This window comes from Pipistrellus kuhlii, unplaced genomic scaffold, assembly GCF_014108245.1.
Source record: "Pipistrellus kuhlii isolate mPipKuh1 unplaced genomic scaffold, mPipKuh1.p scaffold_m20_p_1, whole genome shotgun sequence".
In the NCBI taxonomy this organism is placed as follows: domain Eukaryota; kingdom Metazoa; phylum Chordata; class Mammalia; order Chiroptera; family Vespertilionidae; genus Pipistrellus; species Pipistrellus kuhlii.
This window is the reverse complement of record NW_023425404.1, coordinates 92,484,674-92,510,563: the sequence shown is the minus strand read 5'-3', so window position 1 is coordinate 92,510,563 and position 25,890 is coordinate 92,484,674. Positions and strand designations below refer to the sequence as shown.

Below are 25,890 nucleotides of genomic sequence, written 5' to 3'. Positions count from 1 at the left end.
TTTTCATCCAAAAACTAAAATAAAAATGTTTATAGACCTAGAAGAAAATTCCAATGAGAGAGAGAGAGAGAGAGAGAGAGAGAGAGAGAGAGAGAGAGAGAGAGAGAGAGGATTACTATGAATTACTGATTATCAGATTCACACTCAGGACCTAGCTCTAAGATGACTTATCAAAGGCCTGCTCCCTCCGTAAAATTTCTGAATGAAACAAGCAAAGCTGTTGCTCACCTAGGTACCCAGACCTCAAAGTCTTCCTTATGTCACCTTCAGTAGTTTTGGGATAAGACTGTTTCTCATCCCTAAACGTAACCCTTAGGTGACTACTCTTTCAGAAAGGCTTATAAGTGCCATCCTTCCTCAGCCCATCAGCAATTCCTTCAGCATAATGTTGTGTGTGCCCCTGCCCTCCATTCTAACTTCATCTCTCTGGTCCAGACCCCAATCCCTCTGTCCTCATCTTAATGTAGGGGTTTGTGTGTCTCAATATCTGGGCTCTTCCATCCCCAACCCACTACCTGTGTCTGCCAAGCATCTTCAAAAAGAACATTTAAATATGCCATTCCCCCACTCAAGAGTCTTGGGATTCAAGTTCACATACTTTAGTAACCAGCCTTTTCTCTCATCTCTCACCCACCAGCCAGTCTTCTTAATGGTCCCTGAAGATCATCCAGTGGCATCTGAAAAACCATGTAGACCCCAAAGTTTACTTCATTTATACAGATTTTTAAGAATTCTCTTGAACATTCTGAAAATAAAAGGAATATCCTGAATATTCCTCCCACGTTTTTAAATGTTCCACCAAAAAATTTAAGAAATGAAAATCATATCTTTATAACATGGCAGAAACTTGCACATAAGAACACAATAAATATAAAGTCAGCCTGAATTACTGAGTTCACCCTTCCTGTGTTTCTCAACTATCATTCTATTAAATATCTAACCACTGTTTCTCATCCCTAAACTTATTCCTTAGGTGACTACTCTTTCAGAAAGGCTTATAGGTAACATATTGGGGAGAAAAATGCAAACAAGAACATACGGTAATAGGATTTGTGTCAAGGAAATTATGACGCTTGTGTGGGTCTCCATTATTGTCTTCCAGTGACTGCATTGACCCACAATCCTCTGAGAGCCTTCTGGTTGTGACCCAACCATGTGGGCATAGGCTGTCTGCATCCAGGAGGTCATGTAAAATTCAACCCAATGCCCTTCTGCCAATACAATAGCTTCCAGAACGTTGCCAGTGTGGCAGCATTTCTCTGAACCTTTCTGCAAGAAACTTCCTAATCCTGACCTCTTAGCTGCCCAACCCACAGCCTCAAACAGATCCCTCCCACATGGTGCTGGGGCTCCTCATAGTTACACTGCAATTTGGTCAGATATTTCAAACAGAATTCTTTTAGAAAATTCAGCATATAACCTTACACTAAAAGTAAAGTGCAAGTCCACAGGTTTCTACTGTTCTATACAAAAATATGGATACCTTACTTTTATAACAAAGCAATGGTCAGGTGACTTATAATTCATCCTATACCCCCCAGTTTCAGTCCACTAGAGAGGAAGACCATGAAAGTGAAGTACTGGAATCTTGGCATTTGAAATACTCTGCTCTCCAGGGAAAGAGAATCTTTGTGTGCGCGAGGTCAGGAGTGAAGGCAGTTCTCTCCCAGAGTAGGAAATGTTTCCCTCTCGGGCTCTTTTTCTTGGATTTGTAAACAAGTGCTGTAGTTGATTCTCCTCAATGGTGTCTGAAAGAGTGCCAAGCACTTACTGCATGCCTGGCACTGTGATCTTTTCAGTACATACTCCTGCTCATTCTAGTGAAATCCAAGGCAAGGTTAAAGAACTCTAGAAGGCTACTGATTAGTTTGTTGGCAGCAAGGAAGCAATTTTAAAACTGGACAATTAAGTATTCTTTGTTCTTAATTTCTCTAGCATGTTTATGCACTTCTGTGGAATTAATATTGTTTTAAAGCTTCTGGAGGTTCTGTAATATTCCCCTAATTGTCCCATGAGCTTTAGAATAAATGAGAGCAGTGGTTCTCAGCAAATGGTGATTTTGTTCCCATGGGGGATGTTTGGCAATGTCTGAAGAAATTTTTATTTGTAATACTGACAGGGATTCCATAATGCACAAGATAGCCTCCACAACAAAATCTGTTTGGCCCAAAACATCACTAGGGACAGGGTTAAAGAACCTGGGCTGTGAGGAGTGTCTGTGATTCAAGAAGAAGGCACAAAGGGGGCAAATTTAGAACCGTCAGCCTGAGCTCCAAGCTGCCCAGGCTCTGCACATTTCCTCAACATTTGAGTGATAGGATTGTGCCTACCTGTCAACTTAGACCATAGTTGGCATTATGTTACTGTAAAGGGCTAGGTCATAACTATTTTAAGCTGTGTGGGCTATACTATCTCTATCAGAACTACTCAACCTTATATTGCAACACAAAAGTAGCCCTAGACACTCCAAAACACTTCATACTCTAAAAAAATGGGCATGCTTGTGTTCCAATAAATCTTTATTTAATAAACAGATAGTGGGCCCATTTTGGTCTGTGGGTTGTAGTTTGATGACTCCTGATTTAGACCATATGTGGAAACCAGGTTTGTTTCACCTCCAGCCTCCCTGGCCCACACTGCATGGGCGCCAGGTAGAGCTGCTCAGGGAACATGGAAGGTCAGTCACACTGGCACAAGCACTGGAAGACTTTAATGAGAATAACAACAGGGGAAAGGCCCATCCAGTTTTTCCCAGAGAAGTTCTATGTATTGTTTAACTGTTTCCCTATGTAAGAAACTTAAGGTGTTTCCAATTTCTATATTAATAATAATTCTTTAAGAAGTTTCTTCATAAAGAAAACTTGTTGGCCTCATTTCTTATAATTTCCTTAGATAAATTCCTGGAAGGAGAATTACTGAGTCAAACAGTATATATTGCTAAATTGCCTTCCAGGAAGATGGTATTGATCTACATTCTAAACAGTAATGAGAGCAAGATATTTATCATATGTGAAGGATTTCTCTCAACAGAATGTCATGAATAAAAATTTTGCCATCCATATGTATGTCCACCAATTAGCTCTGTAAATGTGATGTCAACTACTAATTATTGTGATAATTACACTCTTTACCATTCATGTTGTGACAGCATGATTATTAAGGCATGTCGTTTTACCTGCTGCTGTCATCTAGCCGACAAGCTGAGGCTGTGCTTGTTGCACACACACTGAAACACCTGCTTCCCTTTAGAGAATCAGAAGCTCCATGGTCTGCAGGCCTGCACTGGCCTACCTGCCAGGGAGCACAGAAGCCCCTCCCCATGAAATCCACCACCAAATACGTCATTAGATTGTGTGTTTCCCTCAGGAAATTTCATTTAGGTTGATTTTGGCACACAACTGGGGGCAATTCTTGAGCAATTTCTCCTATGATGATTTGCAATGTATAAAATTTTCCTGCAATGTGTTGCAAAAATCACTGGAAGGTCCTAGCTGGTTTTCCTTGGTGGATAGAGCATCAGCTCGCAGAATAAAGGCATTTTCTACATTTCTCCAAATGAAGAAGATATTATCTGTGATTAAAAAATAGTAGACAATTTCAATCGTACCAACATCAGAATTATGGGGATGTCAGAAGAGAGAGAGCAAGATACTGAAAACCTATTTGAAGAAATAATATCAAAAAACTTCCCCCACCTGGTGAAAGAAATAGACTTACAAGTACATGAAGCTCACAGAACCCCAAACAAAAGGAATCCAAAGAGGACCACACCAAGACACATCATAATTAAAATGCCAAGGGCAAAAGGCAAAGAGAGAATCTTGCAAACAGCAAGAGAAAAGCAGCTGGTTACCTATAAGAGAGCACCCATACAATTATCAGCTGATTTCTTAACAGAAACTATGCAGGCCAGACGGGAGTGACAAATAATATTTCAAGTGATGAATAGCAAGAACCTACAACCAAGATTACTCTATCCAGCAAAGTTATCATTCAGAATTGAAGGGCAGATAAAGAGCTTCGCAGATAAGAAAAAGCTAAAGGAGTTCATCACCACCAAACCAGTATTATGTGAAATGCTGAAAGGTATTCTTTAAGAAGAGGAAGAAGAAGAAAAAAGTAAAGATAAAAATTATGATCAACAAATATATATATATATATATATCAAGTGAATCTAAAAATCAAGTGAATTAAAAATCTGAGGAACAGAATAAACTGATGAATATAATAGAATCAGGGGCAAAGAAAGGGAGTGGATTGATAAGTATCAGGGGGAAAGGAGTGTGGGGGGTGCAAGAAGAGACTGGACTAAAATCGTACTCCTATGGATGAGGACAATGGGGGTGGGGGTAAGGGCAGAGGATGAGGTGGGTAAGGGCAGAACAATTATAGTCCTCTAAACATGCATCTAAAAATGCATGTTTAGAGGACTATAATTGTGAATATGATAGTGCTGAAGTGAGCTATGGGGGGGGAGGATAAACAATTGTAATAATCTGAGCAATAAAGATTTATTAAATTAAAAAATAATAATAGAAAGTGTTATAGAAATATGGCCCAAGTATGATGGAGTTTACTTAAAAATAGATTCCAGATGAAAACAATATATGAAGACAATGATAAAAAATAAGAAGCCACCCTATTAATAGCATTCTAGGAATACTAAAGCTTCTAGGAAGCAAAATGGACAGCTAACTGCTTTCCATTTTTAAATCCTTTTCTGATCTTCCCAACAGTGCTCTGAGTTAGATAGTTGCACCATCCCCAGCCACAGATAATTGAGGCCTAGAATGGCAAAGGGGCAGTGCCCCCAAGTGGCAGAGCCAGCCCATGACCTAGGTCCAGAAGACACTAGTGCCACCTTAAGCACCCACAGATGGCACTCTGGTGGTGCCTCTGAGAGAGTTGGGAGACATAGGCCAGCACTGTTAAGTCATCTATTAAGGTCTAGTAATAATTAATGTCGTTTTCTAATACTTTTTAAAATCGAATTTATTTAAACAATACAACAAAATTTAATCAACAATATAGTTGCTGTTATTTTCTACTACTTGTGCCCAACGCTCAGGAAGCATTTTAATCCCTCTGTTGTAAAATTCTTGTGATTTTGATGCAAAAAATTCGGTCAATGCATTTTTGAGGCATTCTTCATTATTAAATTTTTTTCCAAGAAGAAAGTTTTGCAAAGAACGAAACAAATGGTAATCGGAAGGGGAAATATCAGGAGAATATGCAGGCTGAGGGAGAACTTCCCATTCCAACTGGCGCAGTTTTTCAGCTGTGATTATTGCAGTATGCAGTCGTGCGTTATCGTGGTGAAGAATTACGCCCTTCCGATTAATCAGCGCGGGTTCTTTTTCTCTTAAAGCTTGGGCTAACCTTTCCAATTGGGCACTATATCAATACACTGCACTTGTAATGGTTTGGTTAGATGGTAAAAGTTCATAATGAAGAATTCCTTTAAAATTCCACCAAACACACAACATCACTTTTTTCGCATGCAAGTCAGGTTTTGGCGTGGGCTGCGGAGCCTCATTTTTGTCCAACCATTGAGGCCGCCTTTTCAAATTAACATACAGCACCCATTCTTCATCTCCGGTAACAATTTGCTCTAAAAACGGCAAACGGTTTTGACGAGAGAGGAGCGAACTGCAAATTGTGACTCTTTGATTACGGTTGTTGTCGGTCAACTCATGAGGAATCCATTGTCCAAACTTTTGGGACTTTGCCAAGTGCACGCAATTGATTGGAAATTGTTTTTTGTGAACAATTTAAAGTTGTCGCAAGCTCTTGTTGGGTAATTTGAGGATTTTGCACCAAAAGTGCTTGAAGAGCTTCTTGATCAAAATTGGACACACGGCCTCGACCACTCTTGTCATCTAACAAAAAATTTCCCTCGCGAAATTTCTCAAACCAACGCTGGCATTTTCTGGCGCTAACTGCATCTTGACCAAGAGCACTACAGATGTTTTTTGCAGCCTCACTTGCTTTTCTTCCTAATTGGAACTCGTAAAGCATGCAGCGCCGAATATGCTCTTCATCCGCCATCCTCTTAGCCCTAGTTTTGCAACAAAAACCAAACCAAACACAAACTTTTTCAAGCAAAACTTGTTAATTGCACTTCACACGTTCTGTAGATACCACGTGTTTGAAGGTTATGTCAATACAAGTCAACGCCAAGCAAGATTTTAAACGAATGTAAAAAAAAAGCGACATTAATTATTACTAGACCCTACTAGATACTTCAGAAACCAATTGACCAGTCTCCCAAAATACAAACCAGAATTTAGGCCAGATTCATTTTGGGGCACTATTTTCTCAAAGATCTGGATGTGATAGAAATGTTTTCAATGCCAACTCCACAGAGAAATGACCCATTGGACTGAGTCCCAGTCCAATGTCCTCTCCATGGTGCCGACTGCCTTTCCTGCTTACTGACAGCAGCTCCACTGATCAATTATGTTGCCATGTTCTGGAGAATGCCAGTTGCTGTACAGTAACACAGTACAGGGATCTAGATGTGTTATAAAATTTATAGAACTACACACTCAGAAAAAGTGGTAAAATCAAAGTAAAGTTTACTCATGAGTTAATGTGTCACGCTGATGGCCATGTTTTGATGCTGAGCTATGCTTATGTGAGATACTATCACATAAGATATTATCATCTTATAGGCTAGGTAAAGGGGCTCTGAATCTATTATTTTTGCAACTGCTTCAAGATAAATGAAAACTATTGTAATAGGAAGATTAACTAAAATATTTAATCACTTACTATGTGTAAAGTATAGAGTTAAAGCAGCCCAGGTGGGAGAGATATGTATGTGGTTGGTGCTCCATAATATTGGAAGAGGATAATGCCAGTCTCTTCTGGGCCAAGCTCTCGCTAAAATGTGACAACAGTGCTGAGCTTCTTCCTCTGCACTTAGTCACCATACCATCCACTCCTTCAACAAAGCTGGAACTCAGCACAGCCTCTGATTCTTGGGTGGGGCAGGGAGTTGGGAGGATTTTTGCATAATGGTTAAAAGCATGGGATTATGGTTCAAACTCCAGTGCTAGCTTTCAAAAATAATTTCTAATTGATTTTTAAAGGGGGGTGTGGAGGAAGAGAAATATCAATTGGCTGCCTTCTGCACGCAGGAAGGATCAAGCTCGTTTCCTGGGCATGTGCCCTAACCAGGAATGGAATCTGCAACCTCTCTATGCCTGGGACAGTGCTTAACCAACTAAGCCACACCAGCCAGGGAAAAACTAAGTATCTTGGTATGTTCCTGTGGCCCTAACTTCTTTCCTAAGTCTTTCCTACAAAAGCAGTATCACAGATTGCTTTTAAGTTTCAATGAGAAAAATGCATGTTTAGAGGACTATATTTGTGAATATGATAGTGCTGAAAAAGATTCAAGCTCCTTCTCCAACTGATCAGTCACAAAGGCCTGTCCATTTTGCTTCCTAGGTGTCTCTAAAACCCTCTTCACTCCATCACTATTCCCCTAGTTGCAACATCCTCTAGACTTTATGTATCTCATTATTAATTAACAACTTTCTAAAAGAGTGCAAATCCTGGCCCAGCATGACATAGAGAATGCAGGCCTCCTCTTATTTAATAAATTCTTATGTATGTCCCATTACCCCAGTTAGACTCAAATTCCCAAAGGCAGAAACTGAGTTTGATACAGCCTGGGATTACCTAGCCCACCTGCCCAGTGTAGTCACTCCCCAGCATCAGTGATAAAAATGCATGTTTGCAGGTTTAGGTTCTCTCATGGCTGGTCCTTCCTGTCACTCAGGTCCTGGCCCATAGATCACTCCTTTAGCCATGCCATACCTGGACAACCAGTCCAAATTGCCCCTCATTATATCATCTAATTCTCACATGTGGCCTGGGCTGAAGAAGGGACAGTTGTCAGATACGTAATTACCTAAAAATAAAGATCTTGAATGCATATTATCTGCCCAGTTCTCCTTGTAGGATTGTCCCTCCTGCTTTGTGAAGTGACTGTGAGGCATTTGGCAACTCCATGACAACCCAGTCTTTCAGAGATTCAGGGTGATCACTAATACACTAGAAGGGTGCTCTGTCAGCTTTTGTCTCCCCCAAGAAAGGTTTCATACTTCTATTTCTGATTTCTCTTTTGAGGAGTGAACACTGGGCATTCAGAATCCAGAGCCGGGTCCTGAAGAGACAGAATGTCACCCCTTTAGTTCTTGCCATTGCTTGTATGGCCATACTCTTCCCTGTAGCCAACCTCCAGGATATTGGATGTCTGCTAGGAAGAACTGCCACCCTCCCTCTCAGTGTTGAGATTCTTCCAGAGTGGCTGGCTGCATTGCATAGGGATCTGGGGGGACGGGGGGGGGGGGGGGGGGGGGGGGCGCAGGAAGGGGGGAGAGAAATCCATTATACTGTGCAGAGCATTTTGATAGAGTGTCTGATTCACAAGATAAATGACATTTTGTCTGTGTCTATGGTTATCTGAAGCAATACATGGCAGTGGACTTTCCTTGTGATCACCCCATTCTAACTGGGCTTGGGGCTGAGGATTAATACCATTGTCTGTCCCATCCTCGGCAGCTCTCATTCACTCTTGAAATAACCCTACCCTTTGTTTACAAGAGAAAAACAGTAGCTAGACTGCGTGTTATCCCCACTCAAAGACATAACCACACCACAGCCCAAGTTATTATCTGAAAAACTAATCTGAGAATTGCCCTCCCATTCTTCAAACATCCAGTGACTGTGGATCCCATCCGGCAAAATTCTAGTACTTCACCCTGGCAAACAGATTCTTGACAACTTCACCTGAACATTGAAGCCCTATTTCATCCCTCCCAGCAACCCTACTTCTCAGCATGTCTATGAATATATTCTCCTACTTTTTACTTCCTAAGCCTTCATTCTTATCTATATGCTATCATGCGCATTGTTCACTTTACCTGGGTGCCCCAGGAGAATGAACTCAGTCTGGGACAGTCAAGACATGGTGGGAATAGGCCCTTGGTGGGGAAAGTGGGAGATTAGATGTTGCTGGGGAGGGAGAGAGTGCTCATCAGCTTTTCTGTCCTTCTTCCCCATCAGTGACAGAGGCACTCCTTAATTCTGTTAGGATGTTGCACCATTGAATCTACTTGCCAAAATCTCTGTTGGTGGTGGTATTTTGTTTGTTTGTTTGTTTGTTTATTTGTTTCAAAGCAAAGGAGAACTGAGGAGTTGAGAAGGTGGAAATCATGTGTGGAAAACATTTTCCCCTCACTAAAATGTGCATGGGACAGGGGCAAGAAATATTTGAGCAAACACTGCATTTTGAAAGGCTAATTGGATATGAATGAACATATTGAAATGATGTTCTGTTATTCTCAAAAATAATGTTTTGCAGAGAAGCTATTTGTGAAGAGAGACTAGTAATTGCTGATGGACTAACTGCTCTCAAGTATATGGCAGTAGTAGTGCAGACCTGGAATGCCTAAAGAAGGATGTCAGTCAATGTGAACTTGGAGGGGAAGAATGAACACCTCCTGACTTGACTCTGCCTGTATGATTTGACCCGCAGGACACACATGCACAGCCCCAGGCTTGTTTAACAAAATCAGAAGTGGACTTTTAATGGTTTGCAGACCACTTTGCTCCTGAGATGAGGTCTGATGGTTAGAATTCAAAAACCAACACAAGCCTGTCTTCAGCAAACATGTGTCTAAAGTTTTAGAATTCTGAATTCTATTCTGGTTTCAAATACTGTTCCATATTCTCATACCTCAGTGAAATAACTCTGTCATCCAGTATTTCATTGTCCATGCCACAATCTACTACTCCATCTGCCTGGGGAGATGTGACAGAATTCTTTGCTCAGACCATGTGTTCCCATTTGGGGTTTAGGAGCGCACTGTGAGCTCTCTGGCATCAGCTCCAAGAGTGGAAAAGGATTCCATGCTGATTGTTTATTCTGATCCAAGGTTTAGCTTTTTTTATGCAAAATAAAATTGCTCCAACAGAAATATAAATGGGGACTGGGAAGATAAAGCAAAAAAAAAAATCTTGGAATGAGAAATGAGAGATTCTTTCAGGAGGAAATGTTGGAAGTCAGAATTCCTTTAAACACTTTAAACACTAATGAGAATGCCTGGACCATCTTTGTACACCCCTGATTTAGATGTGATCATCCAGGTTGCTAATGTTTCTGGCCCCTGCTTCCCTGCCCCTTCTGCCTTGAGGAAGTGCATTGGAGGAGCCAAACAGAAATCCTCTGTCCAGCTCCTCAGAGCCACAGTGAACAATGGAACCCCAAATTTCAACAAATTTAATTTCCTAAGAAACTGGGCCTGAGATCATGACTTTTGGGCATACTTTGCTAAATGTTTGTATTATCAAGTCATTTAGAACAGAAAACTTGGGGACAGACCCCAGTGTTAATTACAGCACTTATGGTCCCAAAGAACTTGTTTATATAAAAGCCCCAACATGGCCTGCCTCTCCTCTCTGAGTCCCTTGGGGGATGGATTTGCAAAACAGCTTCACTGTCCAGCCTATGTGATAGGTGCCTGTAGCCCTACACTCTCCCTGTCCTCATCCCTGCATTATTTTTCTCTTGGTCATTTTCTACCACCAAATGCATTCTTTAGTTTGCTTGTCTTGTTTACTGACTGTTTCTCCACCAGCCCCTAGAATTTACATTTCACACATACCTAGAAGAGAACATCCTTGCCCAGAGTAGGTGCTCTGTGATAATCTGTTGAGTGAAGGAAAGCAGGAACTTGCTCATCTGCAGGAATGAAATGGGGCTGAAGCAGGGTCAGTTTGAGCTCTACCACTAGAGTTTCATAATTTTTCCCTTTCCTTGGATGCTGTTGAGAAATGCTACAAGAGTCTTCTGTTTCCACCTCTTTGCAGAGCATCGGCTGTGATGACTACTTAGGCTCCGACAAAGTGGTGGACAAATGCGGGGTGTGTGGAGGCGATAACACAGGCTGTCAGGTTGTGTCAGGCGTGTTTAAGCATGCCCTCACAAGCCTGGGCTACCATCGAGTTGTTGAGATTCCCCAAGGAGCCACAAAGATCAACATCACTGAGATGCACAAGAGCAACAACTATTTGGGTAAGTTTGATCTTTTTCCAGAGGAAACATGTCACTCCAGCTGGTTTATTCCAGGGTGGTGAGATGAACACAGCAATGTCCAGAGGTTCTCAGATATGTGGTGTCACTGGGAATGCCAAAGCAATGTCTTCGCAATGAAATGAGCAGCTTGGGTGGAGAAAATTTAAAAAGTCATAATTGCAAGTAAATGCTTAATATTTACATGAGTAAACCATCCTTTGTTCTGTCCAAGAGAAACATGATTATGAATTCAACTAGAGGCTGAGTGCACTAATTTGTGTACCAGTGGGGTCCCTTGGCCTGGCCTGGCCTGTGGGATCTGGCCAAAACTGGCTCTCTGACATCCTCCAGGGGGCCCCAGATTGTGAGAGGGCACAGACCAGGCTGAGAAACCCCCACCAGGGCATGATCGGTACCGGGAGAGACGTGGGAGGTTGGCCAGCCAAGGAGGGACTATAGGAGAGCTCCAGGGCATGTCCGGCCAGTCTTGCTCAAGCCCCAGCAGCTGGACCCCAGCAGCAAGCTAACCTACCAGAGTGTCTGCCCCCTGATGGTCAGTGCACATCATAGCGAGCAGTTGAGCAGCCTTAACATATTATTAGCATATTACACCTTGATTGGTTGAATAGCCCACTAGTCTACCACATAGCTACCGTGTTTCCCCGAAAATAAGACATCCTCCAAAAATAAGAGCTAGCGCATGGAAAGATAAGACATCCCCTGAAAATAAGACCAAGCGCAACTTTGGGAGAAAAAATTAATATAAGACACTGTCTTATTTTCAGGGAAACAGGGTAGCATATTAGGCTTTTATTATATAGAATAATTGGCTAAACTGTCTTTCTGAGATGGAGAAGCTCTTTGTAGAGCCCAGAGTTCTGTCAGTCTTTGTTCTGTTGGAGTTTGAAGTAGCCAAAGGCAGTTAATGACTCTGTCTGGACCTTTACTCCCTGGGGGTCTAAAGCAAAGCCATTTTTTTTCTTCTTCCTGCCTCATCTGCCTGGGGTGACAGTAAGTCTGTTTCTTCTGAACAGCTTCAGAGCCTCTCAGCAATAATTTGGGGCAATATTATCAATAGGAGAGGCCATTTTTAACCCATTTTCCCACAAAAGGAATTTTTTGTTGCTTTCTGAGTTTCTAACTGATTGCATTTAAGTAAAACAATATAGGTCTTACAAATTAATTTTTACCAATTTCTAATTCAAGTAAGCATATACAAATCAGCTAACAAAACACTATTAGGAAAGCAATTTCTTTCAGTGAACAATACTCATTTTTAATGAACAATACTCTTTTTTAGGTTTGAATTACTTATTTAACAGGAAATTAAATAGCCCAGCAGGTCCCAGGCATTGTTCTTAGTACTTTACATGTGTTAGATTGCTGAACACTCTCAACAGCCTTATGGGATAGGAACTGTTCCCATCCCCATTTTTTAGATAAGAAAATAGGCACAGGGAGATAATGTAACTTGTTAAGGTCACAGAACAAGGAAGAGGTAAACATGGGATTTGAACCCAGGCTGTCTTTTCCAAGAGCAATAGTATACTAAGAGATAATGCCTAGGAGAAATTCTCATAATCAAGGTCTACCATTAGCCATGCAATGGTCAATGACTCCAGTAGTTGAGAGATCATTAATTTTGCAAACTTTGAGCATCAGAGTCACCAAGAACTCCAGATTCTGCAACTCTTCTTTCTCTGCAACCAAAATTAGTCTCACTTAGTTTTGTGGGGGGGTTTTGTTTTTTTGTTTGTTTGTTTTTGTTGTTTTTTGTTTGTTTGTGTGTGTGTGTGTGTGTGTGTGTTTTGTTTTGTTTTGTTTTGTTTTGTTTGCTGGGAGGAGGAAGTGATAGCAGATGGAACTCTGAGACAAACCAAATTAAAGTGGAAAACCATTACATTTGCTCTGGCAAACCTAGGAACCATCAAAGTGGCAATAAGCCTAGGTTCCCAGTGAATGGTTTCTGTGTTATTTTTTCTTTTTAACTTTTAAAAATATTTTTTTATTGATTTCAGCGAGGAAGGGAGAGAGATGATAGAAACATCAATGATGAGATAGAATCACTGATGGGCTGTCTCCCACAATCCCCACACTGCGGATGGATCCTACAACCCAGGCATATGCCCTGACAGGGAATCCAGTGGTGACCTTCTGCTTCATAGGTTGACACTCAACCACTGAGCCATGCTGGTAGGCTTGTGTGTTATTCTGAATTGTAGGAAATAGTCTTGTATGTTCCCTCCTTTCTTTTGTATTATTAAGAGACCACATTTGCATAAACATTCTGTCTTCTAGAATGGAAGTGTTCTTCAGGATTATTTGAAATGTGGTGTTCAAATGCACCAACAAACAATGCCACTTTTGTAAACTTTGTGTTGTTTTAGTAAGTTTTCCCTGGCTTGAATTAGTCCTACTCAGCCAACGGATTTTAAAGTTGTGTCCTCTGAACAAAAGACCCATATCCTGGCCAAATAAACTCTGGGTGTCTGAATGGAAACCACTCAGTGTTTCCATTTTGCAGATGGAATAAGAATCCTGATCTTGGAAATATTCATGAGAACAATAGGGTAAAGACATTCAGGGCCCAGCAGAGCCCCTGGCATTTATTAGCAACTAGGGGCCCAATGTAACAAAATTGTGCACCTTGAAAGGAACAGTGGATCCGCTAGGCTGCAGTGGGCACATGGGTGGGGCTCTGCCCTTCTCCATACCCCCACCCAAACCCTCCTGCTGCAGCCAATGGTCCCCTGTCTGCCAGCAGCCCCTCTCCCACCATCACCACTCCCTTGTGCTAACATTGCCAGCCCCACTTGAGCCCTCTGACAGCGTGGAGCAATTGGGGCTGTGCCAGCAGTGGGTATGAGTGGAGCCAGCACTGTCAGCTGGTGTAAGTGGTGGCTACTGCCCTGATCACCCCTCAGGAACAGGGGGAAGTGGAGAAGCCCTCAAGGGTGATTGGAACCAGCGCCAGAAGTTGGCAATGGATGTGAGCAGGGTCAGCACCGGCAGTGGGTGCAAGTGGTGGCTCCAGCAGCAGATGCAAGCAGTGGCTCCGGTGCTGGCAGAGGGTGTGAGAGCAAAGAATTTTCAGTAATCACCAGAGGCTCACCTCAATGACAGTGACTAATATTGGTCTGGCACCCCCGCTCACCTGCTCCACCATACCACCACAGTCAATGCCCACTATGTTCTGCACTCTGCCACCTCCTGCTGATGGCTGCCATGTTACGCACATGCCCCTTCGTGATCAGCACATGTCATAGCGACCAGTTGTTAGGTTGTTCCGCAGTTTGGTCTATTTGCATGTTAGGGTTTTATATATATATAAATGGTTAAATATTCAGTACCTTTCTTTTTGTCTCAGAGAACTTGTTATTAGTCAAAGCTTTGTGGAATCAAAATTCCACCTCCCCCTCAAAAAGATGAAGATGAGACAGAGGAAATTGGAAGTACCGAATCAATGAGAGGGTGATTCAGAAAGTTAAGTTAAATTTATTTTGCCTATAAACCATTGGAGTGCATGAGAAATTCAAAGTCTGTGCAATATTACATGATGCCACATGAGCAAAGAAGAAGTAGAAACAGAAAGAAGCTATAGTGAAGGTGGTTCCAGAGGTGATGACCAGGAGATTCTGGCTGTAGAACTTAAACAACACTCATGATGCCCTTTTCTTTTAATTTTTTTTTTAATTGGGAGGTAATTCACATCCCATAAAATTCACCCTTTGAAAGTTCACAGTTGTTGGGATGTACTTTTTCTCATCACAAGTGCTTTCTTTACCTATCCGACTTATCCTGCTAAATCTTCTGTGAAGTCAATGTGTTTTAAAAGTTAAAATTGCATGGGATTACTTAAGATCTGTCCAGCTATTTTGAACTGTCCAATGACTATTTTTTGAATTACACATTTCCAAATGTTGAAACATTTTCCAAAGATATATTGGTGGGTTTCTCCACAATTTTCCAGGTAATTATGAAAGTTTTGGTTTTCTTTCTTACCTTGAGATATTGGCTATATAAACTGTATTTTGTATAAAAGTTTAACTTGGTTCACATAATTGATTTGGTTGTTTGTTCTGCAGAATAGGCAATATTGATAAAATAAATAGTTCAAATTTGTATCATTGCTTTAAAAAATATATTCAACTTTAATGATTTTTTTCAGTTGCCCTACCTTTAGTTATTTAGTTATTTGTACTGCAAAACAAACTTTTCTAGGGAAACAATTTGTATTTTCTAATGAGAGACTCTCCAAACTTGATAGATAAAAAGTAGAAGGTGATTTAATCATTTGAAAGGGTTTTTAAGCCCTCAATATTTAAATGACTGGAGGCCACTCAGTTAATAATAGAAGTTGTGCTCTATGAATACACAGCACTTGGTCTCTAAGCATTTTTACTTGTATTGTCTTCTGACTTTTAAAATGAGACATACTTTACTTTTCTTGCTTCAAAAAAAGATTTGGAGTGATAGTTACTAAAAATGTAATTATAGAGTTAGGCTATGAAAGTTGAAATTTAAAAACAAAATACTACATAGAACAAGGAGGCATGTATACCAAAAACCTTGGGTAATGTGTAAGTAGTAAGTTTATGGTTTACTTTGGTTTGGCCATCAATAACTGAACCTGCTGGACTCAGGTTCTGAAGGCTGAGTCTGGCACCAGCCCTGATGTAGCTCACAGTGGGACAGGGCCATGCAGAGCTGGGGTCCAGGCCGGCTCATCACTTCACGTTTCTCTGGGCAAAGCTGGAGAAACCATGGTGTTGAATGGTGCACAGATTTCAGGAGGTAGGATGTTTGCCTCATTTTAAGTTAGAAACCAACTGAATTCTACAGAATTTAGCCCCACTTCTCAGTAGAATGGTTATTTGAATTTGTTCACGTGCTCTAAAATGTAGACTAGTTAGTGGCTTATATTAATAGATTCCTATTTTTTTTTTAATGGAAAAGACTTTGGAACTGCTATATTTGTGGTAGGCTATGTATTTTCCTTTTGCAGATGAGTTACTCAGAACTCTTCCCTTTGGAAATAAAAAATTAAATCTAATTTTACTAAAATGATTAACATTTTATATTATGCCTCTTCCTTAATAAAATATGTAAAATTATTTTAGCTGAAATACCAGAGTTTGGCATAGTTCAGACAGCTCAATTTCCTAATGTCATAATGTAAGATTAAGAAATCAGACATAAAAGCATCCCAGACAAAAATTGATTCTACAGGACAATCATATCTGCCAATGTGTTACATTGTCACAGAACCTTAGACTTGGAAAGAATTTTTTAAACATCTGTAAGATTTTAAAAATAAACTGGCAATATCTTTACTTTCAAGTATGTTTTCTTAAACATTTAAAACAATAATAATAATGGTTTGCATTAATATCAAGTATCGAATCATCTATAATTTGCAAACTTTAATTTATTAGTTTAGCAGCTTTCTATATGGAAAAGGCTGGAGAATTTTAAAGTGATGTCTTGTATTTGTATGACAATCTCAAATATTTTTTTTTTCATTCGCATTGTTAAAATTTTGAACAGTAGAGACAATATAGAGCAAAAAGATAAAATTCCTCCTTCATGCCAACCCATGCTTGATCCACTGCTTTCAAGTGGAAAGACAGAGATAAATAACCACTCTTTTGTTGTTGTTGTTGTTTTTTAATCCTCACCTAAGGGATTCCCCCCCCCCCCATTTATATTCAGAGAGAGTGGAAGGGAGGGGGAGAGAGAGAGATAAAGAGAGAGAGAGAGACAGAGAGAGACAGAGAGAAACATTGATGTGAGAGACATATTAATAGATTGCCTCCCACACATGCCCCAATGAGGGCCAGGAGCTTGCAATCAAAATACGTTTCCTTGACCAGAATCGAACCTGAGACCCGTCAGTCTGTGAGTCGACACTCTAACCACTGAGCAAACCAGCTAGGGCTAAATCACCACTCTTAACAGCTCAGTGGGTATCCTACAGTCCTTTGAGAAAGTACAAATATATATTTTCTAAAATTGATATTACTGTACACACTTTTTGCACTTTGAAGCCCAGTGCATGAAATTTGTGCACTGGGGGAGAGGGGTGTCCCTAAACCCAGCCTGCATCCTTTCCAATCTGGGACTGCTGGCTCCTAACCACTCGCTTGCCTGCCTGCCTGCCTGCCTGCATGATTGCCCCAAACTGCCCTCCCCTGCCAGCCCTAATCACCCACAACTTCCTGATCCTGGGCAGTCTGACATCCCTCTCACAATCCAGGATTGCTGGCTCCCAACTGCTCACCTGCCTGCTTTCCTGATTGACCTCTAACCACACCCCTGACAGCCTTATTGATGCCTAACTGCTCCCCTGCTAGCCTGTTTGCCCCTAACTGCCCTCCCCTGCAGGCCTGGTCACCCCTAACTGCCTTCCCCTGCAGGCCTGGTCATCCCTAACTGCCCTCCCCTGCAGGCCTGGTCACCCCTAACTGCCTTCCCCTGCTGGCCATCTTGTAGTGGCCATCTTGTGTTCACATGGGGGCAACCATCTTTGACCATATGGAGGCAGTCATCTTGTGTGTTGGAGTGATGGTCAATTTGCATATTACTTTTTTATTAGATAAGCTATTTTCTTCTATTATTTTTTATAATCATCTTTTTATATTTAAATATTTAATCCATCTGGAATTAATTTTTTTGTGTGGTGTGAGATAGGGAATCTAACATTTTTGTCCAAACAGACAGCTGTCCCAATACTATTTGTTAAATTTCCCTCACTAATTTGAAATGCCACCTCCACCATGTATTAAATTCAAATATATATAGATTTGTTTATGAATTCTCAGTCCAGGTTCATTGATTGATTTGTCTCTTCCTGCTTAAGTACCATATTGTTATATATATATATTGATTTCAGAGAGGAAGAGAGAGATAGAAACATCAATGATGAGAGAGAATCATTGATTGGTTGCCTCCTGCATGTTGGACTGAGCCCATAACCCAAGCATATGCCCTTGACCAGAATTAAACCTAGGACCCTTGAGTTCCCAGCTGATGCTCTATCCCCTGAGCCAAACTGGTTATGGCCATATTATTTTCATCACTGAAGTTTTGAATGTATGTGTTTTATTGTCTTTTAGGCCAATTCTCTGTCCCCTCCCCAATTCCCTACTCAAACACTTTTTTCCCTTAAATGTTCTTATATGTTCTACATACTTTTTTTTTCAAATTGTGTGCTACTTTATTTTTTTTTGTTTTTAAATAAGTTTTTATTGTTCATATTATTATATGTTCTACATACTCTTTAAAATCCATAAAACTTCTGTTAAGATTTTAATTGAGATTGCAGTAAACTTGGATTAATTTGAAGACAAAAAATTATTCACAATATTAACTCTTTTAAATATTTATATTTTTATTGATTTCAGAGAGGAAGGGAGAGGGAGAGAGAAATAAAAACATCAAAGATGAGAGAGAAATAATTGATCAGCTGCCTCCTATACTACGCACACTGGGGATCAAACCAGCAACTGAGGCATGTACCCTGATTAGGAATCAAACTGTTACTTACAGGTTCATAGATTGACACTCAACCACTAATCCACACTGATCAGGCAATATTGACTCTTTTGATTTAGGAGAATTATATACCTCCCCACTTTATATTCTTTAATAATAATGTTTATTTATCTAGACTTTTCATATGTTTTATTATGTTATTCCTATGTATTTTATAGTTTTTCCTAATATAATATAAGATCTTTATTTCCATTATATTTTCAATAAGTCACACAGGTGTATGTTGTGAGTTTATTTTATATATTTATTTTGTATGTTTAGTCAGTTTATTATTTTTTAAATGTTTTTATTGATTTTTAGAGACAGGTCAAGAGAGGGATATAGAGAGATAGAGCATCAGTAAGAGAGGAACATCATCAATTAACTGCCTCCTGCAAGCCTCCTACTGGGGATAAAGCCTGGGCATGTGCCCAGACCAGGAATAGAACCAGTGACTTCTTGGTTCCTGGGTCAACACTCAACCCCTGAGCCACATCAGCTGGGTTAAGTCAATTTATTTTATATATTTATTTATTCATTTTGTTTGAACCAAATCCATACACAGTTCTTCCTCGTGATCTATATTCTATGCATATTCATCGGCAACTAAAATATGGCCCCCAGGAGACTCTTTTAACAACTCTACTAATTTTTCAGTTACTTGATACGGATTTTCTAAGTGAAAAATCTTAATTATCTGTGGATAATAATAACGTACTCTTCTTTGCAGTATTCTATCTTTTCTTTCTTGTCTTGTTGCACTTAGATGCATACCTCTAAACAATTTTGAAATAGTCATAGTAGTAGTGGGCTTCCTTATCTTGTTCTTGACAATGGAATGCTTCTAATGGATGTTTGCTGAAGTTTCTGATAGATATCTTTTATCAAAGCAAGGAATTTCTGTAACTAGCCTTGAAGATTTTTTTTGAACTTGCCCTTGTTTTGATAATGTCTAATTATCCTTAGTTATAAATTCATATTTTAGAGTTAATGGATATTTGCTTGTTATAAATACACTAGTGTTCTGGTGCACGAAATTTGTGCACATTAAAGGAGGATTAATTAGAAGAAATAATTTAATATTGCTGTTTGCCCTTTCTCTATAATACAAGTGTCAAAGATGAAAGAAAATTAGTAAAATGTATATGAAAACCTTCCTCCTGTCAGAGCCTGGGTGCACCGTGGGACCCACCCACATGCGCCTCAAAATTGTGTGAGACCCAGACCTAGCTACCCCCCCCCCCATTGGGCTAGATCCAGACTCAGCTAATCCCACCATTGTCAAGCCTGGCCAGGCAGGGGTTGCAGCCTCAGGTCTCCCGGCTCAGCACTGGGAGGGGGGCACAGCCTCAGGTCCCCCTTTCAATCCCCACTGGTTGGGAGCAAGGCATGAGTTCCCTCAACCCAGCACTGGGGGTACACCCTGAGGTCCCCTATCAAGCCCAGCTTTGTGGGGGGCATGGCCTGAGGTCCCCTGTCAAGCCCTGCTGGGCAGGGGGTGCAGTCTGAGGTTCCCTAGCCTGGTGCCAGAGTGTGGGGTGTGGCCTGAATTCCCCTTCCAAGCCCCACCTGGTGGGGAGTGCAGCCTGAGGTTTTCCATCCTGGTGCTGGGGTAAGGGGAGCAGCCCAGCACCAGGACAGGAAGCTCACCTTGAGGTCCCTCATCAAGCCCCACAGGGTGGGGGCATGGCCTCAGGCCCCCTGGCCTGGCACCAGGACAGAAGTGGCGGTCTGAGGTCCCCTGGCCTGATGCTGGGGCAGGAGGCATGGCCTGAATTTCCCCAGCCTGGTGCCAAGGTGGGAGGTGCAACCTGAAGTCCCCCAACTTGATGCCAGGGCAGAGGACACACCCTGAGGTCCCCTGTCAAGCCCCACAGGTGAGGGGAGAGCTTAGCTTCAGGTCCCTGCTGGTTGCTCATTAAGGCTCCTAAGGGAACTTGGCCTTAGCTCTGGGGCAGCCATCTTTGTGATGAAGTAATGGTCAATTTGCATATTACTCTTTTATTAGATAGGATAAGTGGGTTTACTCCAGTTACTGTTATGGACTGAAAGTTTATATCCATTCCCTCGCTCCCAAGTTCGTATGTTGAAATCCTAACCCCCCAAGGGAGAACCTAGATGGCTGCATAGGTAAACGCCTAACTGCAGCCTCACACAACAATTTCAATAAAATACAACTAAAATATAAAGTGGACATCATCCAGAACTACAGGAAAGTTGACTGGCTGGAAATTCTACAACTAGAAGGAAAGAGAAAACCAAAAGGAAAATCAGAGGAGCTGAAAAAGCCTAAGGTACGGAGACACGGTGCGCGCACAGAGAGGACGGTGCCAGAGAGGAGGGGCAGCTGAGTGCCTGTTTGGAATTCCCCAGCGGGAAGGAGACAAAAGCTCAGGACTGTGCTGAGCCCCAGTTCTGACTGCACTGAAACCCAGTTCTGGGTGAGACCCTGGGAACCCAGGTTCATACAGAGGGATTCTAAGCTGTAAAGCAGAAACTCAGGGGAGCGATGAAAAGCAGAGCTCCGGAGTTGATCACATTACGCGCAGAGGATAGACTGTTGAATCTGCTGCTAGATTGCCCTAGCGGGAAGGAGACAAATGCTCCAAACTGTGCTGAACCCCAGTTCCAATTGCACTTAACCCCAGTTCTAGACCAGACCCTGGGGACCCAGGCTCATACAGAGGTAGCCTGGGCTGTAAGGCAGAAACTCAGGGGAGCGGTGAAAGACAGAGCCCCAGAATCACACACGTTGTGCTCAGAGGGTGGACTGTTGACTGTGCTCTTGCGGGAAGGAGACAAAAGCTCCAGACTGCACTGAACCCCAGTTCCAATCCCACTTCCAGCTGCACTGAACCCCAGTTCCAGGTTCATTGGGGGAGAGACTAGTCTGTCTGGTAACAGGTGAAACTTGAGGGCACCTTTCTCAAGTACCAAAGCAGCAAGTACTTAAGGACATTGAGGAACACTGAGAATCAGGAACCTCATAGGGCGGGGCTGACGGAAGCCAAGGCTGTAGACTCCACCCTGAAACTCTGCCCCATCCAAGCTGAGCACAGAGGCTTTTGAATAAGGCTGTCTTCTGACACAGACACAGCTGATCCTCACAGCCAATTGGCCTGGAGATCAGTTCCTCCCAGTGATTCCAAAAACAATTAAGACTTATCTACAAAAGGCTGTACACACAGTCCACAAAGGGGTGCACCAAGAGTATCTACCTCAGATAACTGGGAGACTGACCCACTGAACCATATAGGACTCCTTAACACACAAAGCCACCCTACCAACTCAGGGAAGCAGCGAAAATGCTGAGACAAGGAAACAGATCACAAACAAATGAAATGGAGGACAAAAAGTGACTGGATATAGAGTTCAAAACCATGCTTATAAGGTTTTTCAAGAATTTCCTAGAAAAGGCTGATAAAATAAATGATACCTATGAGGATATGAAAAGGGATCAACTAAAAATAAAGAACACATTGTCTGAAATAAAAAATATTATACAGAGTCCTAAAATCAGAATGAAAGTTCACAAGAATCAAGTCAAAGATTTGGAACACAAAGAGCCAGAGGACACTCCTCCGCAGAAGCAAGAAGATAAGAGAATCCAGAAAGTTGAAGATAGTGTAAGAAACCTCTGGGACAACTTCAAACGAACCAATATCAGAATTATGGGGGTCCCAGAAGATGAGAGAGAGCAAGATACTGAAAACATATTGAAAGAAATAGTGAAAGAAAACTTACCCCACCTGGGGAAAGAAATAGACTCACAAGTCCGGGAAGCACACAGAACCCCAAACAAAAGGAACCCAAAGAGGACCACACCAAGACACATCATAATTAAAATGCCAAGAGCAAAAGACAAAGAGAGGATATTAAAAGCAGCAAGAGAGCCAAAGCCGGTTTGGCTCAGTGGTAGAGCATCGGTCTGAGCACTGAGAGGTCCCAGGTTCGATACCGGTCAAGGGCATGTACATTGGTTGCAGGCACGTTCCTGGTAGGGGGTGTGCAAGAGGCAGCTAGTCAATGTTTCTCTCTCATCGACGTTTCTTGCTCTCTATTCCTCTCCCTCTCTGTAAAAAATCAATAAAACATTTAAATAAATAAATAAATAAATAAATAAATAAATAAATAAATAAAAGCAGCAAGAGAAAAGCAGGTAGTTACCTGTAAAGGAGCACCCATATGATTGTCAGCTGATTTCTCAACAGAAACCATGCAGGACAGACGAGAATGGCAAGAAATATTCAAGGTAATGGATAACAAGAACCTACAGCCAAAAATACTCTACCCAGCAAAGCTATCACTCAGAATCAAAGGCCAGATAAAGAGCTTCACAAATAAAATTTTTTAAAAAAAGGTAAAGGAGTTCATCACCACCAAACCAGAATTATATGAATTGCTGAAGGGGGTTCTCTAGGAAGAGGAAGAAAATAAAGATAAAAATTATCTTTAATACGTAACTATCAACAAGTGAAACTAAAATCTAAGGGAATTAAAAAACCTAATGAACAATACTAACTGTTGAATATAATAGAATCAGAGGTATGGAAGGGGAGTGGACTGACGATTCTCAGGGAAAAGAGGAGTGGGGGGTGAGGAAAGAGACTGAACATAAACTGTGCACCTATGGATGAGGACAATGGGGGGTGGGGAAAGGGCAGAGGGTGGGGTGGGAACCTGGTGGAGGGGGGGGGAAATGAGGAACATTTGTAATAATATGAACAATAAAGATTTATTTTTTTTAAATCACTATCAAACATAACTAGTCAAAATTTTAAGTCATGTAGAACTTAATGAAGAGTATGCCAAAAATACAGGTGTTATATCATTTAAAAAAATAATAATAATAAAAATAAATAAACAAATAAATAAATAGGGGGAAAAAAGAAATCCTAACCCTCCAAAGTGGTGGTATTGGGAGATGGGGCATTTGGGAAGTGATTGGGTCATAAGGGCAGAGCCCTTGTGAATGCGATTAGTGCCCTCATAACAGAGGCCCCAGAGAGCTCCCTGACTCCTTCTGAATGTGAGGACACAGGGAAAAGACAGCTTTCTAGGAAAGGGCTCACACCAGACACAGGACTCTGCTGGCACCTTTATCTTGTACAGCAACTCATCCAATGAGGTTGTTTTATTCAATGTTGCTTTGTTACAATGCTAATGAGCTGCCATAGGAACTTAACTCTTGTTTATATCAATTAACCTATGATAAAATTGGTTTCATTATATGTTGTTTCACTTAAAGTCTAAGAACCTACCAATGATATTAACTGAGGACTTACTGTACTTCCCAGCTTCCAGAACTATGAGAAATAAATTTCCATTGTTAACAGTCCATCCAGTTTGTGATATTTTGTTATAGCAGCATGAACAGACCAGGACAGTTTCTACATTTGATTTTTTAAAATCATTTTTTTTTATTTTCTTACTAGAGGCACAGTGCACAAAATTCATGCACTGGTAGGGTCCCTAGAGACTGGTGGCAGCTGGCTAGGTACGGCCTCCCTTCCCCCCACTACCAGCCAGGCTCTCCCTCCCTTTCCCCAGTCATCCCCTCCCCCCTGCTTGAATTCACCAGTTTCACCATCTGCCTCAGCAGAATTCTTTTGAAACTACCTTGTTTCCCTGAAAATAAGACATCCTCCGAAAATAAGACCCGCTTACAGGTTTCCTTCTGAGTGAAATATAAGGCATCCCCTGAAAATAAGTCCCCCGTAGGCTAAACATGAGAGATATGGTCCACTGATTCTGAAAGAAATGGAGTCACAAGAAATTCACCAGGAAATTCAGGAACTGGATTGTTATGAAGATGTTCCAGAAGATGATGGCATGATTGTCATTGAATAACTGAGTAAATTATTGATACTGTAGGATTCACAGTTTGTCTGGTTTGTGTTGACAACTACCGTACTACTGTACCATATACAGGTAATAAATTTCCTTTATTTTCATTTAACAATAAATGTATGCCATATTCTTCTTCATGGAAAAATAATACATCCCCTGAAAATAAGACCTAGAGCATCTTTGGGAGCAAAAATTAATATAAGACACTGTCTTATTTTCGGGGAAACAGGGTAGCATCTAAAAGGATATCCAGCCCTTAAAAAGAGTACAACACTTTAGAGTAGGGGTGTCGAACTCAATCAGAGAAGGGGCCAAAATCTAAAATCCATCCTAAATCGCGGGTCAAATGGTTTACTGAACAGTCATAAACTGTCATTGTGATGGAAACGCAGCGGAGTGCAGTGATGACAGCGCGGTGCGGGCCACATTGCAAGGCCTGGCGGGACGGATTTGGCCCGCGGGCCTTGTGTTTGACACATGTGCTTTAGAGAAATGAAACAATATGTGGGTTCTTTCTCTTTTATTTTTAACTAGAGGCCTGGTGCACGAAAATTCGTACACTGGAGAGGGAGGGGGGTCTCTCAGCCTGACCTGCACCCTTTCACAGTCTGGGAGCCCTCAGGGGATGTCCAACTGATGGCTTAGGCCCACTCCCCACAGTCTGGCCTCCCTCTGTGGGAGGCGACTCTGGTGGGCCTATCTCGGGACTGCAAGTGGCCAGCCCCACCTCAAATTGCCCCACTGCTGCTGCCCTCTGTTGGAGGTGACCAGACAGGTGATCAGGTAATGGTGCCGGCCCCCATCATCCTGCCACTGGTCACCACCACTTCTTCTACACCCCATCACCACCCTATCATCATTTCCTCCATCTGTCCACTGCTATGCACCTTGGTTGGTCTGGCGCCACCTACTCGCCAGCCCGGCCCCCCATCCCCCACACACACAATGGTCATTATACCATTCAGCATTATACTATTCAGCATTTGCATTTTAAGCTTTTATTATATAGGACTAGGGGCCTGGTGCATGAAATTCATGCATGGCAGAGTGTGTGTCCCTCAGCCCAGCCTGGACCCTCTCCAATCTGAGACCCCTCGAGGGATGTCCAACTGCTGTTTAGGCCCCATCCCAGTGGGCAGTTGGACATCCCTCTCACAATTCAGGACTGCTAGCTCCCAACCACTCACCTTCCTGCCTATCTGCCTGATTGCCCCTAACTGTTTCTGCCTGCCAGCCTGATCACCCCATAACCACTCCCCTGCAAGCCTGATCAATGTCTAACTGCTTCCCTGCTGGTCTGGTCACCCCCAACTGCCCTCCCCTTCAGGCCTGGTCACCCTCAATTGTCCTCCCCTACAGGCCTGGTTGCCCCCAATTGCCCTCCTCTGCAGGCCTGGTACCCCCAAAACTGCTCTCCC

The 25,890-nt window shown here is 41.8% G+C and overlaps 1 protein-coding gene across 4 annotated transcripts in view; it reads left to right on the top strand.

Annotated features, from left to right (window-relative positions):
- The window catches only part of THSD4 (thrombospondin type 1 domain containing 4), a 701,089-nt gene that overhangs the window by 505,780 nt on the left and 169,419 nt on the right, over positions 1-25,890 (top strand). For all 4 annotated transcript variants that reach the window (XR_006742686.1, XM_045587370.1, XM_036457096.2 and 1 more), the window contains one exon: positions 10,885-11,089. Coding sequence is in view for 3 of the 4 variants with exons in the window: in XM_045587370.1 (XP_045443326.1) it covers positions 10,885-11,089 (205 nt within the window). In the remaining variant the exon portion in view is untranslated. The remainder of the gene's footprint in view (positions 1-10,884; positions 11,090-25,890) is intronic.